At 45.6% G+C, this 17,504-nt stretch overlaps 1 protein-coding gene across 2 annotated transcripts in view; it reads left to right on the forward strand.

Annotated features, from left to right (window-relative positions):
- The window catches only part of TENT4A (terminal nucleotidyltransferase 4A), a 298,560-nt gene that overhangs the window by 107,796 nt on the left and 173,260 nt on the right, over positions 1 to 17,504 (forward strand). For both annotated transcript variants that reach the window (XM_069219701.1, XM_069219702.1), the window contains exon 6: positions 10,440 to 10,568. In XM_069219701.1, coding sequence (XP_069075802.1) covers positions 10,440 to 10,568 — 129 coding nt within the window. The remainder of the gene's footprint in view (positions 1 to 10,439; positions 10,569 to 17,504) is intronic.

Consider the following 17,504-nt stretch of genomic DNA (forward strand, 5'->3'; position numbering starts at 1 on the left):
TATACAGAGGAACAAGGCCTTTCCACACATTTACAAGGCCATAGACAAGAGCTGGGCATGGGAGAGCCTGACCACACACAAAAGTCTCCATATCCAAAAGGACACGGGGAAAATTAGAACTCTTCCTCCAATAAAGATGAAGCGGAAGCTCGCATTCCAAGAGGTGGAAATAAAGGCAAAAGTGGCAAAAGAGAGAACTCTACCACGATTTTCGCCACAACAATCACCATTACATTCGCCACATCTGTCCCCGGTAGCAACACCCCCAATGATGCAGTCACCAACGCACACAGAGATGAGTCAAGATGACCCGGATGCATTGGATTTGTATGACTCACCGGTCTCTGACAATAGTCCCGAATGCTACCCGGCAAGACCTTCACCACTTGAAGACAGTACTGCTTACATACAAGTGCTTTTCAGGGCAGATGCATTTCATAATGTTGCATTGCATGCAGAGCCCATAGAAGATGACTTCTTGTTTAACACCCTGTCATCTACGCACAGCCAATACCAAAGCTTGCCAATGCTGCCAGGCATGTTAAAACACGCTAAACAGGTGTTTCAAGACCCAGTCAAAGGCAGAGCCATCATGCCTAGGGTGGAGAAGAAATATAAACCTCCCCCTCCTGACCCTGTGTACATCACACAACAGTTAACTCCAGATTCAGTGGTAGTAGGAGCAGCCCGAAAACGGGCAAACTCACAAACTTCTGGAGACGCACCACCACCTGACAAAAAGTCAAAAATTCGATGCAGTAGACAAAAGGGTGGCAGCACAAGCAGCCAATCAATGGCGAATTGCCAACTCTCAGGCTTTTCTAGCAAGATACGACAGGGCACATTGGGATGAAATGCAACATCTCATTCAACACCTTCCCAAAGAGTTCCAGAAACGTGCCCAACAGGTTGTCTAGGAAGGCCAAAGTATCTCCAACAACCAAATAAGGTCGGCCATGGACTCAACAGACACGGCAGCCAGAATAGTAAACACAGCGGTAACCATTCGGAGACACGCATGGCTACGAACCCCCGGATTTAAGCCCGAAATTCAGCAAGCAGTGCTAAATATGCCATTCAATGAACAACAACTATTTGGGTCAGAGGTGGATACAGCGATAGACCAACTAAAGCGACACTGACACGCCCAAAGCCATGGGCAAGCTCTACTCCCCACAGAGCATAGGCACTTTTAGGAAGCCACACTTTAGAGGGGGGTTTCGGGCCCAGACCACAGAGCCTTCCACCTCACAAGTCAGACCCACATATCAGGGCCAATATCAGAGAGGAGGTTTTCGAGGACAATATAGGGGTGGACAGTTCCCTAAAACGAGAGGGAAATTCCAGGGCCCAAAAATCCCCACAAACTAAACAGTGACTTCAACGTCACAAACCCCCACCACACAACACCAGTGGGGGGGGAGACTCACAGATTATCACCACAACTGGGAACACAAGTACGGATGCGTGGGTCCTAGACATTATCCAACATGGTCATTGCATAGAATTCCTACATTTGCCACCAGATGTGCCTCCAAGAGCACACAACCTGTCCAAACAACACTTAGATCTGTTACAGCTAGAAGTCCAAGCATTGTTACAAAAAGAAGCAATAGAACTAGTACCCAACCATCAAAAAGGAACAGGTGTTTACTCCCTGTATTTCCTAATTCCAAAAAAGGACAAAACACTGAGACCCATATTAGACCTCAGAACGCTAAATCTTTACATCAAATCAGATCACTTTCACATGGTGACACTTCAAGATGTGATTCCCTTGCTCAAACAGGACTACATGTCAACATTAGATCTCAAGGATGCTGATTTCCACATACCCATACATCCTTCCCACAGGAAATACTTAAGGTTTGTAATCCAAGGCGTGCATTACCAATTCAAAGTGTTACCGTTCGGCATAACAGCCCCAAGAGTATTCACAAAATGCCTTGCAGTAGTAGCTGCTCACATCAGGAGGCAGCACATGCACGTATTTCCTTACCTAGACAATTGGTTAATAAAAACCAGCACTCAGCAACTGTCTTCTACACACAGAATACGTCATACAAACCTTTCACAAACTAGGGTTCTCTATAAACTACCAAAAGTCACATCTACAACTGTGTCAAATACAACAATACTTAGGAGCAACAATCAACACACAAAAAGGGATTGCCACTCCAAGTCCACAAAGGGTACAAGCCTTCCAAAATGTAATACTAAACATGCACCCAAACCAACACTATCAAGTGAGGTTTGTAATGAAACTCCTAGGCATGATGTCTTCATGCAAAGTCATTGTCCCAAACTTAAGACTACACATGCGTCCATTACAACAATGTCTAGCAACACAATGGACACAAGCACAGGGTCAACTTCAAGATCTAGTGTTGATAGACCGCCAAACACACTCCTCGCTTCAATGGTGGAATCCTATAAATTTAAACCAAGGGCGGCCATTCCAAGACCCAGTGCCTCAATACGTGATCACAACAGATGCTTCCATGATAGGGTGGGGAGCACACCTCAACTAGCACAGTATACAGGGACAATGGGACGCTCAACAAAGGCAACTGCATATAAATCACCTAGAGCTCTTAGCAGTGTTTCTAGCATTGAAAGCATTTAAACCGCTAATAGCCCACAAACACATTCTTGTCAAAACAGACAACATGACAACAATGTATTACCTAAACAAACAGGGAGGGACACTCATCACAACTGTGTCTCTTAGCACAAAATATTTGGCATTGGGCGATTCACATTCGCCTAATAGCACAGTACATCCCAGGGATTCAAAACTAATTAGCTGACCATCTCAGTCGAAATCACCAACAAACACACGAATGGGAAATTCATCCCCAGATACTACAAACTTACTTTCAGCACTGGGGAATACCAGAAATAGACCTATTCGCAACAAAAGAAAATGCAAAATGCCAAAACTTCGCGTCCAGGTATCCACACCCTCAGTCCAGGGGCAATGCGTTATGGATGAGTTGGTCAGGGATATTTGCCTACGCTTTTCCCCCTCTTCCCCTCCTTTCTTATCTTGTAAACAAATTGAGTCAAAACAGACTCATACTGATAGCACCAAGCTGGGCTCGACAACCATGGTACACAACACTACTAGACCTGTCAGTAGTACCTCATATCAAACTACCAAACAGACCAGATCTGTTAACTCAACACAAGCAACAGATCAGACACCCGAATCCAGCATCGCTCAATCTAGAAATCTGGCTCCTGAAGTCTTAGAGTTTGGACATTTAGACCTTACACAAGAATGTGTGGAGGTCATTAAACAAGCTAGGAGACCTACTACAAGACATTGTTATGCAATCAAATGGAAAAGATTTGTTTATTGCCATCATAATCAAATCCAACCACTACACGCTTCTTCAAAGAACATCATAAGCTATTTATTACTTACAAAAATCAAACCTAGCCTTTTCTTCCATCAAAATACATCTCACAGCAATATCTGCCTATCTGCAGATTACACATTCAACATCACTCTTTAGAATCCCAGTCATCAAAGCATTTATGGAGGGTCTAAAGAGAATCATACCCCCAAGAACACCACTGGTTCCCTCGTGGAACCTCAATATTGTATTAACACAACTCATGGGTCCACCATTTGAACCCTTGCACTCTTGTGAAATGCAATACTTAACCTGTAAAGTAGCCTTCCTAATAGCGATCACATCTCTTAGAGTAAGTGAAATTCAAGCATTCACTATACAAGAACCCTTTATACAAATACATAAACATAAAGTGGTTCTCCGGACAAATCCCAAATTCTTACCAAAAGTTATATCACCGTTCCACCTAAATCAAACAGTGGAACTCCCAGTCTTTTTTCCACAACCAGACTCAGTAGCCGAAAGAGCCTTACATACGTTAGACATCAAAAGAGCATTAATGTATTACATTGATAGAACAAAACAATTTCGCAAGACAAAATAATTGTTTGTGGACTTTCAAAAACCTCATGCAGGAAACCCAATATCCAAACAAGGCATTGCCAGATGGATAGTGAAATGTATTCAAACCTGCTATATTAAAGCAAAAAGATCTGCCTATTACGCCAAAGGCGCACTCCACTCGGAAGAAAGGCTCCACAATGGCCTTTCTAGGAAATATACCCATGACAAATCTGTAAGGCAGCCACATGGTCTACGCCTCATACATTCACAAAACATTACTGTGTAGATGTTAACAACACAACAAGCCACAGTAGGACAGGCTGTATTACGAACATTATTTCAGACAACTTCAACTCCTACAGGCTAAGCTACCGCTTTTGGGGAGATTTTTGCTTACTAGTCTATGCACAGCATGTGTATCTGCAGCTACACAAGCCATTGAACGGAAAATGTCACTTACCCAGTGTACATCTGTTCGTGGCATGAGACGCTGCAGATTCACATGCGCCCTCCCACCTCCCCAGCAGCCTGTAGCCGTTATAAGTTGTTAAACTTATACATTTGTAAATTTGTGAATATATACTATTTTTTTTTATACACATTATGTATGTACATACTCACTCCATTGCATGGGCACTTCTACTATATACACAACTCCTACCTCACCCACTGCGGGGAAAACAATCTAAGATGGAGTCGACGCCCATGCGCAATGGAGCCGAAAGGGAGGAGTTCCTCGGTCTCGTGACTCAAAGACTTCTTCGAAGAAAAACTTGTAGCACTCCGAGCCCAACACTAGCTGGCAGGATAATGCACAGCATGTGAATCTGCAGTGTCTCATGCCACGAACAGATGTACACTGGGTGACATTTTTTATTTATATAATATTAGCTGCAGCTACACATGCTGTGCATACGTCTGCCATCTAGTGTTGGGCTCGGAGTGTTATACAGGTTGTTTTTCTTCGAAGAAGTGTTTGAGTTACGGGATTGAGTGACTCCTCTTCAGCTCCATTGCGCATGGGCATAGACTCCATCTTAGATTGTTTTCTTTCCGCCATCGGGTTTGGATGTGATTTCTTTTGCTCCGATAGGTCGATTTGGGAAAGCTTAAGACACTTCATTTCTTGTCGGTATAGTTTTCGATCGCGTTACACCTTTGATCGACACTTCCGTACCGTCGAAACAAACATTTTTACTTGCCCTTTGGGGCGTGCACGTACCTACTCGGGGCTTGTCGGGCCGACTGCATGGAAGCCTTATGGATCAGACTCATTCCGATTCTGTCCTCTCTGCCACGCTAAATTCCCTTATATGGACCAACACCTCATCTGTAATCTCTGCCTTTCCCCCGACCATCGGAAGGATCTGCAGGCCTTGCAATTTTCCTCCCGGTTGAAAGACACTCCGAGACAGAAGAGCATGGAGACTCGAGGGCATCAAAGAGCACTGAACATCTCGACATCGAAGAGGAAGAAATCATGCCAGACCGCAGCCTCCGTTCGAGGATCCCACTCCGACCAGGATTCCGAGGAGGACAGACCGGTCACGGCATGATAGCACGTGAGTACACCTGCCCCTGTGTCATCTAAGCCCAAACATAAGGCCTTGGTAACGCCACTGCTGGGAGGTTATGGCTCGACCCAAAAAAATTCTCGGTGACCAACCCTCCAGCTTGGCTCCAAAGAAGGCCACCCCTCCAAAGCCATCTGACTCGAGCCGAAGCTCTGTCTCCGAACCGATCAAACACTGCTCTTCCAAATCAATCTCAAATAATTTTCAGAGCAGAGACCATCTTCAACCCCATTTTTTTCAATACCGAAAAAGCCAGCTTCGGATCCAAATAAAAACTATTTATACTGAGGAGCATGGATTTTCACAAGCACTTAAAGCAACAAAACTACTGAGGAGGACTCTCAAATAGAAGCAATGGATGAAAGGCAAGCCAGGGTTCATATCCATAAAGATACGTGCAGAATTTTAACCGCACCGCCTCCAAAAATGGAGGTAAATAGCCTTTCAGGAGGAATTGGACACTACATAGCCTCTAGCTAAAGTGCCAAAAACATATTTTCTCTGCCTCAGTCTCCTCCTCACTCTCCACATCTACATATCTCTCCTCTTACCAGTCCTACACCTATGCAGTCACCATCGCACTCATTTGGTTCGCAGCAGGACAATGTGGATCCATGGGATCTTTATGATCCAGACCCCATTCCAGACAGTAACCTAGTTTGCTATCCCTCCAAGCCTTCACGACCAGAGGATAGTACAGGCTACACAAGTGATAGCTAGAGCGGCAACATATCACAATGTCACCATGCATACTGAGCCATTAGAGGATGATTTCTTATTTAATGCTCTCTTCCACGCATGCAACATATCAGTCGCTTTCTATGCTCCCCAGCATGCTAAAACATGCTGACCAGCTATTTAGAGAGCCAGTAAAGGCAAGGATTATTACTCCTAGAGTGGAGAAAAAATAAGCCACCCCCTTTCGATCCTTTTTATATTACCCAACAACTACCTCCAGACTCTGTTGTGGTATGTGCTGCCAGGAAGAGAGGAAGCTCAGTCGTCAGGTGATGCACCCCCACCAGACAAAGAGAGTAGGAAGTTTGATGCTGCAGGGAAAAGGGTGGCATCTCAGGCAGCCAACCAATGATGATTAACCAACTCTCAGGCATTGTTGGCTAGGTATGATAGGGCCCACTGGGACCAGATGAGATGTAATCCAGCATCTCCCCAAAGAACAGCAAAAAAAGGGCATAACAGAGTAAGGGCATGCCATCACTAACGATCAGATTAGGTCAGCCCTAGACCCTGCAGATACATCGACCAAAACCATCAACACTGCTGTAACCATAAGGAGACCTGCATGGCTTAGGTCTTCAGGATTCAAACCTGAAATCCAACAGGCAGTGTTGAATATGCCATTCAACCAAAAACAGCTTTTCGGCCCAGAAGTTGACATTGCTATTGAAAACTATGTGAAAGGATTCAGACACCGCAAAAGCCATGGGTGCGCTGTATACCACACAGGGGATCCTTTCGTAAACCCCAATTTAGAGCCCAAACTGCAGAGGCATCCACGTCGCAGCCAAAGCTGGCCTACCAACCTCAGTACCAACGAGGTGGTTTCAAAAGCACTTAGAGGCCAGTACCCCAGAGGCGAGGGAAAATATCAAACACCAAAAGAAGCCTCACAACAAAGTAAACAGTGACTTGTGCCATTCCTTTCCAATTCACACCTCCGAGGGGGGAGGGGGGTGGGTAGAGAGAGACTGCAAAAGTTCCGCAACAATTGGCTAAACATTACCACAGACAACTGGGTATTATGAATTATCCGCAATGGCTATTGCCTAGAATTGATACAAACTCCACCAAACATTCCACCAAAACCACACAGGCTATCCACAGACCATATCACTCTGTTGCAGTAAGAAGTCAAATCTCTAATCAAACAAGCAATAGAAGCTGTGCCACAAAATCAAATAGGGATGGGAGTTTACTCACTATTTCCTCATTCCCAGCAAGGATGGAACCTTAAGGCCAATATTGGATCTCAGAACCCTCAATCTTTACATCCTGTCACAACGCTTTAATATGGTGACACTCCAGGATGTTTTCCCACTACTTCAGCAACACGATTTCATGGCAACATTAGACCTCAAAGATGCGTATTTTCACATACCCATCCATCCTGCGCACAGAAAATATCTCTGGTTTGTAATTCAAGGAAAGCATTATCAGTTCAAAGTGTTACCCTTTGGATTAACAGCTCCAAGGGTATTCACAAAGTGCCTGGCGGTAGTCGCAGCCTACCTAAGAAGATAACACATTCATGTCTTTCCATATCTAGACGATTGGCTAATAAAATCAAACAGTTATACGCAGTGTCAAAACCATGTAAGCTATGTAATACAAACCCTGCACACGCCAGGGTTCTCCATAAACGACCAAAAGTCACAACTACAAACTGCGCAAATACAACAGTAGTTAAGGTCAATACTAAATACTCAAAGCTCTTGCAAGTCCAAATATGCAAAGAATACAAACATTTCACAATATATTGGCACAAATACAGACAGGTCAACAGTACACTGTCAAATTGGTCATGAAAGTATTAGGCATGATGGCGTCCGTGTATTGCAATTGTTCCACATGCAAGACTAAACATGCAGCCCTTGCAACAGTGCCTTGCACAACAATGGTCACAAGCACAGGGTCTGCTTCAAGATCTAGTGTTGATAGACTGCCAAACATACATGTCCCTTCAGTGGTGGAATTCCACAAATCTAAACAAAGGGTGGCCATTTCAAGACCCTGTGCCTCAGACCATACAAAAGATGCATCAATGATTGGCTGGGGAGCTCACCTCCACAGTCACAACATCCAGGGACAATGGGATGCCCAACACAAACAGCTACATATAAATCACTTAGAGCTGTTAGCTGTCTTCCTAGCACTCAAAGCTTTTCAGCCTCTCCTTATTCACAAAACATTTTGTGATCAAAACAGACGGCATGACCGCCATGTATTATCTAAACAAACAAGGAGGGACACGTTTGTCCCAACTATCCCGGCTAACAAAAAAAAAATTGGAAATGGGCAATTCACAACCAAATTCACCTGGTAGCACAGTATATTCCAGGGATACACCACCAATTAGTAGATGTTCTCAGCAGAAATCAACAACAGACACGAGTGGGAGATTAACCCTCCGGTACTTCAAAAATACTTTCATCAATTGCGAACACCAGACATAGATCTCTTTGCCACCAGCGAAAACTCAAAATGCCAAAACTTTGCATACAGATACCCACATCCCCTATCAAAGTACAATGCTCTATGGATCAGTTGGTCAGGGATATTTGCTTACGCTTTTCCCCCCTCTCGTAATCATATAATGTCTAGTCAACAAACTGCGTCAAAACACGCTCAATCTGAATCTCATAGTGCCAACGTGGGAATGTCAGCCGTGGTACACAACACTACTAGACCTTTCAGTAGTACCACACTCCAAGCTCCCAAACAGGCCAGATCTGTTGATAGAAAACAAAGGGCCGATCAGGCACCCAAATCCCAACACACTCAATCTAGCATTTTGGTCCTTGAGGGCATAGAATTTGGGTATTTACAACTATCAACTGAATGTATGCAAGTAATTTAGCAAGCAAGAAAACCCACTACCAGACACTGCTATGCTAACAAATGGAAAAGATTTGTATATTACTGTCAATCTAAACAAATTGCCCCTCTTTCAGCATCAACACAAGATATTGTATGCAATTTACTTCATTTACAAAAATCAAATTTAGCATTCTCTTCCATAAAAATACATCTCACTGCAATTTCCGCATATTTGCAAAAAATACAGCACAGCTATTTATTTAGAGTTCCTGTTATCAAAGCCTTCATGGCGGGTTTAAAACTCATCATCCCACCCAGAACCCCTCCAATGCCTTCGTGAATCTGCAGCGGAACATGCCACGAACAGATGTACATTGGGTAAGTGACATTTTCCATATATATAGTGTTTGTTTGGCATGTGTAGCTGCAGATACACATGCTATGCATAGCTATTCCAACATCTAGTTTTGAGCTTTGAGTGTTACAAGTTTTTCTTCGAAGAAGTCTTTTTGGAGTCATGGGATTGAGTGACTCCGCGTCTTGGTTACAGTGCGCCTGGGCATCAACTCCATTGTTTTTCTTTCTGCTGTCAGGTTTGGGCGTGTTTCCTCTTCTCCGAGATTTCGAATCGGAAACCTTAGAAAACCTATTTAATTGGTATTGTTTTGATCCCGTTCCATCTACCCTCAAACTGATAGTACTGTCAGAAAATGGACTTTGCCCTTTTGAGCAAGTGTGCCCAACTCGGGCCTTTTCGCCCATCCTCGTGGAAGCCTGATGGATCGGGCTCCATTTTGGATATATGTATCAACACACATTTAGGAAGTGTATCGGGGTCCTAACTTTGGGTGGTGTTATGGACTGTTCGGTGCTTAGGAGCGAGTATTCCCCTTGAAGATAGCTATGATTTACAGGTAAGCAGCTTTTGCTTATTGATATGCTTAGGTTGCCAAAAAACTGCCTGACAGGTAACTGCCAGTACAGTGAATTGTGGGAAGGGGTGCCTCCCATGCTCTTAAGGAGGCAGACCCTTTTCTCTTTACTGAATGTAAGCTTATTGCTCATATGATGTCTCTAATGTTATTTTAAGGTTTTGGTCCTCCTGGGGCTTACTGTACAGCAATGTCACCTAGTGTATATAAAAAGGGCTACACAGTGGTGAGAAGTAAAATTCTTAACTTGGTCCTGGTTCTTGACCAGCCTTTGACGATCCTGAATGGGAGTTTGGATGTCTGCCTTTGTTTTGAGATCAGTCATTCACCAGATGTCTCCTAATCCTATAAATGTGCATGAGGTACTTTTCTAATCATCTCTAAACATGCTAGTTTGAAGTGGCTTGATAAAATGATAAACTTAAATGTATTTTTCTTTTGTCTTTTAGAAATATACCTTGCTGCCTTTTTTGATTTTAGTATTAAAACAGTTTCTCCTTGAAAGGGATTTGAATGAAGTTTTTACCGGTGGAATTAGTTCTTATAGCCTAATTTTAATGGCCATTAGCTTCCTACAGGTAAGTTGCATTCATGAAGTCAATATTGTTTTTCGGTTTTTAGTTCATCTCTTTAACAAAGGTACTATGAATGTGAACTTAGAACAGCATGTCACTTCAGTCAATTTGCTATTTTATTTGTTTTCTTACTTCTGGAGTACATTGTCTACTCTTTTGTCTGTTAGACATTGATCGTAATATTGTAGTCTTTGCCCACTTCGAACTTTCTAGCAATGGAAGACTGACTCCAACCCAATGCCTTCACAGCCTCATGAAAGTAGCCCTCTGTAAATTCAATGGAGGCCTGTTGCTATCTAGCTGACTAAGTACAGTCGCAGAGCTGGTTTACTAAGATATTGCTGGTGGTCCTGCTTTATTTCAGTATTTGGAGCTGCAGTTAAACCACATCTTCAGTAAACCCTTGATTTCCCAGCTTGGTAGATCCGAAAGCAGCATATGTCCTAATAAGGACTTAACACAAAGATGAGCAGTTCTGCAGCACTTGTTCTTTTCTAGTCACAGTTTAATGATTCCCTGTTGAGCTAGAGTCCTAGAGTAATGTTAGAATGGTGGTGTAATGTTGAACATGTTTGATTATGCCTTAATCATTGTCACTTTAGAATGCCATTAACGTAATTGCAAAAATCCCTAGTGTCACAAATTGAGGTTAAAACACAGGAAACAAGATTCTTCAAAGAGGCCATTTGACTTTTTTTTTGTTTTTTTTGAATGCACATCATAAATTGTGAAATCCTTCTGACCCCTGCATAAACGTCTTTAGATTTCTCTATTTTCACTCATCTTACCTGGGAGCAGTAATCTAATGTCTCATTTGTGTGATCAAGCCATATAACAGTAAAACAAAGAAGCCTTTCTTATGGATACTTCTAACAGCAGGTACCTCACTTTGTGACTCTCCCCAGGACCCCTTATTACCAGTGTGTGCTTCTCACATCTACTTACCCCTTTACCCCCTCCCCCCCCCCCCCAAAAAAAAATGAATAAAAATACGGCTTAAGCTAAGATGCATGTGCCACAAACTGCTAGTCAGAGCAACAATATTGATGGATGGACTATAGGAATAAAACTCAGCCATTGGCAATCACTTTTTGGCAGCATCCCAGTGCATTGTTTTTCACACACCAGGCTGCCTCAGTTTCGACCCAGCCGTATGCAGATTCCTGACCCTGTTTCTCATGAAGAGTTCAGCCTAAGCTGGCAGGCCCTCCCTCACCCAGAATACAAGCAACATATGAGCGGTTTCGCCCAGATACAGGTCTCCTAAGCCATGACTAGCTTGATTCCAGTGGCACAGTGAGCATGGGACCTACGGCCGGGCATAGCCTTTGCTGTTAAGGTGTCAACTGTAACAACAAGGTGATGGATGGAATACTTAATCTCATTCACTGGCAGTCGGGATGCACTGGATTGGGATGGGGGCCCTGAGCAACTCTGCATGAGATGCACTGTTGCAAGATGAGACAGACCTTCCCAGGTCATCAGACTTTCCTGATCCACCGTCCTACTTCTCAGACTTCTAGTACAGGCTTCTGTGAGCATAGTTAATTCAAACTGTGTGCCTTCTGCCCCACGAGACATAATTGCAAAACAGTTGTTCAGCCTAGTGCTTCGAAATTTGAATGCCATTAGACATAGCAAGTAAAGTTCCACCATCTTTTCCTGAAGGCCTTTGAAAGTCCTTCGCTTCCTTAGACATTACAGAATGGACCAAACAAAAGTTGGTCTAGCCTAGATTCTGCAGATTGTTGTTGCGCTATGTACACTAGTTTTGACATGCACCACGGTTGGATGCATGCTACTTGGTTTTCTGGCAATGACAGTCTCACTCATGGACCTTCCTTTTTGAGGGGGTTCAGTTGTGTGATGAAAATGTTGCTTCTGTGCTGGAGTGCTTTAGGAGCAGCAGGGATTAGATTTGTTTGTGGCTGCTCTCCCTTGCCTGCTAGTTCCATCAACAGTATTCAAATTTTGAATGTCCTTGCCTATACCCAGAGGAAGCACTCCTGACGCTCCAGCTGTCACGTTACCATTTTTGTTGACTTGTGCTGGAACATTGGGTTGGAAGAGGTAGTAAACAGGAGCTGGTCTCCTTTCTTGCTGCAAACAAAGTTTAGTATTCCCTTTATCATCAGTTTGGTTCATTACGGGAGCATATCCATTGCGGTCTACCTCAGTAAGGCTCTGTTCCACCAATTTAATGGGCTCTTTGGATAAGCTGTCACAGGAGCGTGGCAGGATGCTACTCTGAACTTCCACAATCTATGCCTTCATACATGGAGATTGAGCAGAACCAGCAGAGGGGCTTTGATTTACTGTTTGAGCTTGCTGTCATTTTGGCTGCTTGCCGGACATCCATAAAATCGATTTATTCTGACAGCTGGTCCAGGTTAGTCAACTGGTGTGAGGTGAAAAGCTGTTTCGCCCCTCTTTCAGCTTAATGGTATGTTATTTGTTTCCTTTGGACTTAGCAGTGTGCACTTCTGAAGGTTGTCATTTCTTTCTGCCTTTTTTGCATGATTAAACTATTTAATCTAACCGTTAGTGACACTTCTTTAAAACTCCTTGACATTTGTCTTCTCTATCATGCTGCTAAAGGCCCTCCATTTAGTGCTGACTTTGACGGGTTCTCCTTAAGAAGCCTCTTCGTAGTTCTACCGTGAAGTGTCCAACTTCAAGTGGATAATTTAATGCCCCAAAGCCAGCTTCCTTTGTATCATGCACACTGTCTTTAGCATTCTACAGACGTGTGTTCTGCTGCTGAAGGTGTACAATTCAGCGAAATGATGGTAATTGTGAAATCAAGAATGTGATTTGCATAGCATGCAGCTGTATATGCAGTGTTTTTTAACATCCATGCATTGTTAACCACTACATTGTATAGCGCATTTAATTCTGGGAGTTTATTTGCAGCCACAAATATTGGTATGTAGTAAGCAGTAGTCTTTGCCCAGGACTTTACATTGAAACCACTGCAGCGAAGCCACCTATATTTTAGCTTTCAGTTTGTACAGGTCCTTATGCTTACACAGGTCTAATTTGTTTTTGATTTAAACTAGTAGTAGAATATCAAACTTCTGATGGATACAACTACCTGTGGATGCCTCACCTAATGAATACTCCCATGGCGCCAGCATTCGACGGAAATCTTCTTCCTAGCTTCTGCACGTCGATGAGGACGTCACATAAGCACACGCGACGCCGTCTGACGTCATACAGGCAATAAGAGGTCCTCGCCGACGTCCGTTCCCTTTTTCGTGCATTCGAAACTGTTATCTTCGAGGGAGCTACTGTTACTTTCATAGTTAGTGTATTTTCTGCTGCGTGGATTTTCTCTGCGGTAATAATGTCTCAGAGGAAGTCGGGTTTCAAGCCCTGTCGAGAGTGTGGCGGCAAGATGTCCATTACTGATCCTCACTCCGACTGTCTATCGTGTTTAAGCTCCGACCACGACGTCGCAACTTGTGATTCATGTCCGCACATGAATCCGAAGGCCCTGAAAGAACGTGAGGCTAAACTGTTCATGGCGAAGTCGAAGAGAAAGGAGAAGAAACATCATAAGAAGTCTTCTTCGCCAAGGTCTCATCGGCGTCATCGAGACTCCCGGCGCCGTAGGGATTCACAGCGTCATTCCAGCAAGGAGTCTCGTTCGAGGTCGCCTTCGGCTTGGCACGGAATACTTGGGAGGTCAGTCCCACGGTCATGCCACATCCATCGACGCCGTTGCCCTCTCCGACATCACAGACTTCGCCTGGACAGGTGTGTCTGGTTGAGGTGATGCAGCCTCTTGTGATGTCTCCGGCGTCGCGGACGTCGAGGCTGGCGTCAGGGTCGCCTTCGATCCAGGCACCCCAGTATCAAGCTTTTCCCGCCCCTGGAGCCGATAATACTGCATTTCTGAATGCGATGTATACCATCTTTCAACAGATGGCTCCAGGAGGTGCTCCGGCTGGTCCTTCGGGGCCCTTGGCCTTTTCATTGGGTGATCCTGCGCCTCTACGGCCGGCACCCTTTATGTCCTTTCTCCCTTTAGGGAATGTGGGCTCGGCGCCGGTGGCCGCTCCGGTGGCTCCAGAGGTTTTGGCCCCAGAGGTTTCCATCCCGTCGACGTCAGGATTTCGTCCAGTGACTCCGGCGGGTCCATCGGAGACTCCAAGATTTCTTCGTCCGGCTCCTTCCTCGGCGCCGAAGCTGCCTGTGGCGCCGGACGTGGCGTCGGATTGTTCTGGAGATCGGCACCGATCTTCGACTTCGGCGGCGGCCATGTCGACTCCGCGTATCGAGGAAAGACTACATTCGAGGAGGCGTGCTCTCCGTCTTTTGGAAGAGCAGGAATACCAACGAGTCTTGGAGGAAGGAGAGATTAAGGACTCTGGTGATGGACTGCATGGTCTGGATACAGCCAGTGGGCTGGATACTTCCCCTGAGTGGGACCTTTCATCTCCAGGGGAATATACGGAGGAGGCTGCTACCTTTCACGCTGTGGTGAGGAAGGCGGTTAACTTTCTGGACCTGCCTTTGCCGGTGGCAGAGGCGAAGCAGAATTTACTGACTGAGGTACTGCATCCGGCCTCTGCTGCAGCGGAGCCTCTTTTGCCATTTAATGAGGCTTTGCTTGATCCGGTGTTAGATGTGTGGAAGAAGCCAGTATCTTCCTCAGCTGTTCATAGGGCTGTGGCCAGGAGATATCGAGCTGCACCATCTGACCCTGGCTTTCTGTCTAGACACCCTACGCCGGAGAGCTTGGTGGTGCAAGCCTCCTGTTCCTCTAGGTCAGCGCCTGGATCTTTCCCAGCGGTACCAGGAGACAGAGACTCTAAAAAGCTGGATGCACAATCCAAGAAGATATTTTCCTCTTGTAGTTTGGCGTTGAAGGCCACCAACGCGACTTGTATTCTGGGGAGATACATCCATGCTCTCATGGACGATATTTCATCTTCATTTACGGAGCTTCCCCAGGGACTCTTGAATGTTGTCTCGGATGCCCAGGCTGGCGCAACCCAGATTATCCAGTCTGGGCTGGACACGACCGACTCGGTGGCTAGGGCAATGGGCACGGCTGTGGTGGCAAGGAGGCAGGCCTGGCTCCGTAACTCGGGGTTTTCTGCGGACGTGCAGTCGACCCTGTTGGACCTCCCGTTTGATGGGGACAAACTGTTTGGAGCCAAAGCAGATTCGGCCTTGGAGAGATTTAAAGAAAGCGGGGCCAAAGCCAAATCATTAGGGCTGCAAGCCCCTTCTGCCTCCTCCAGATTTTTCAGGAGGTTTCGTGGATTTGGGCGTGGCTCTTCCTCCTCTTCCTTTTGGGGGAGATTCCAGCAACCCACCTCTTCCCTCCCCTATAGATCATTTAGAGGGAGGGGTAGGGCCCGCACCAGAGGAGCCTCTCAGCAGCACTCTGCCTCTTCCTCGTCCTCTGGAGGGGTGCAGCAGGGAAAGCAACCTTAGGCTTCCACCATTTCCCACTCACTCCTCTCCTGTAGGGGGGAGGTTACGGCATTTTCTCCACAAGTGGGAGACTATTACATCGGACACTTGGGTTATCAGTATTGTGGGAAAAGGCTACACCCTTCCCTTTCGGGAGTTTCCGCCCCCCATCCCGCCCCGCCCATCTTATTGTTCAGAAGAACACCTCCTGTTGTTAGAACAGGAGGTTCAAGTCCTCCTTTCAAAGGCCGCGGTGGAGTTAGTTCCAGAGCAGGAAAGGGGTCGAGGTTGTTACTCAAGGTACTTCCTGATTCCCAAGAAGGATGGTCGGTTGAGACCAATCCTGGATCTGAGGATCTTGAATTGGTTCCTCAAACAGGAAAAGTTCAAGATGCTGACCCTAGCTCAGGTGCTTTTGGCGTTGAACAAAGAAGATTGGATGGTGTCTGTCGACTTGCAGGATGCTTATTTTCATATCCCGATACTCAAGTCGCACAGGAAGTATCTCCGGTTTGTGGTAGGGTCGCAGCACTATCAGTTTGCGGTCCTCCCGTTTGGTCTTACTTCAGCACCTCGAGTCTTCACGAAGGTGATGTCAGTGGTTGCGGCAGAGCTCAGAAGGAAGGGGATAGCAGTATTCCCTTACTTGGACGACTGGTTGATCAAAGCCAAGTCTCCGGAGCTTGTGTCACATCATCTGCAGTCAACAACCCAGTTGTTGTTCGACCTGGGCTTTTCGGTGAACATGCCCAAATCTCACCTGGAGCCCTCTCAGCGCCTCCTGTTCATAGGGGCAGTACTGGATACAACATTGAATCGAGCCTTTCCTCCGCCTCAGCGGATTCAAGATATTCAGGAGTTGGTTCCAATGTTTCGAAATGGAGCGGTAGTTCCAGTCTTTAAGGTCCTTCGTCTGCTCTGTCTGTTTGCCTCCTGCATACTGTTGGTCATGCATGCTCGTTGGCATATGAGGGCTCTTCAGTGGTGCCTCCGAAGGCAGTGGTCTCAACACAAAGGAGATCTAGAAGGTGCTGTCAAGATCTCCGGAGATGCTGGTGTGGACTTGAAGTGGTGGATTGCGGGCAACAATCTTTCACAAGGAAAGCCGTTCGCGCAGTCACCACCAGTGACCATGGTCATAACGGATGCTTCCACTCTAGGGTGGGGAGCTCATCTGGGGGATCTGGAGATCAAAGGGATTTGATCTCCAGAGGAACAGATTTTTCATATCAATCTCTTGGAGTTGCGGGCTGTACGTCTGGCTCTCAAGGCCTTCCTCCCTTCCCTTCGTAGTCAGTCGGTACAGGTCCTGACGGACAATACTACCGCAATGTGGTACATAAACAAACAGGGAGGAGTAGGGTCGTACCTTCTCTGCAGAGAAGCTCTTCGACTATGGTCCTGGGCAAAGGACCATCAGATTTGCTTGGTAGCAAATCATCTGGCCGGGGTCTTGAATGTCCGTGCGGACAGTCTCAGTCGCCATTTCTCGGCCGACCACGACTGGCGTCT

The sequence above is a fragment of the Pleurodeles waltl genome, chromosome 2_2, assembly GCF_031143425.1.
Source record: "Pleurodeles waltl isolate 20211129_DDA chromosome 2_2, aPleWal1.hap1.20221129, whole genome shotgun sequence".
Lineage (NCBI taxonomy): Eukaryota > Metazoa > Chordata > Amphibia > Caudata > Salamandridae > Pleurodeles > Pleurodeles waltl.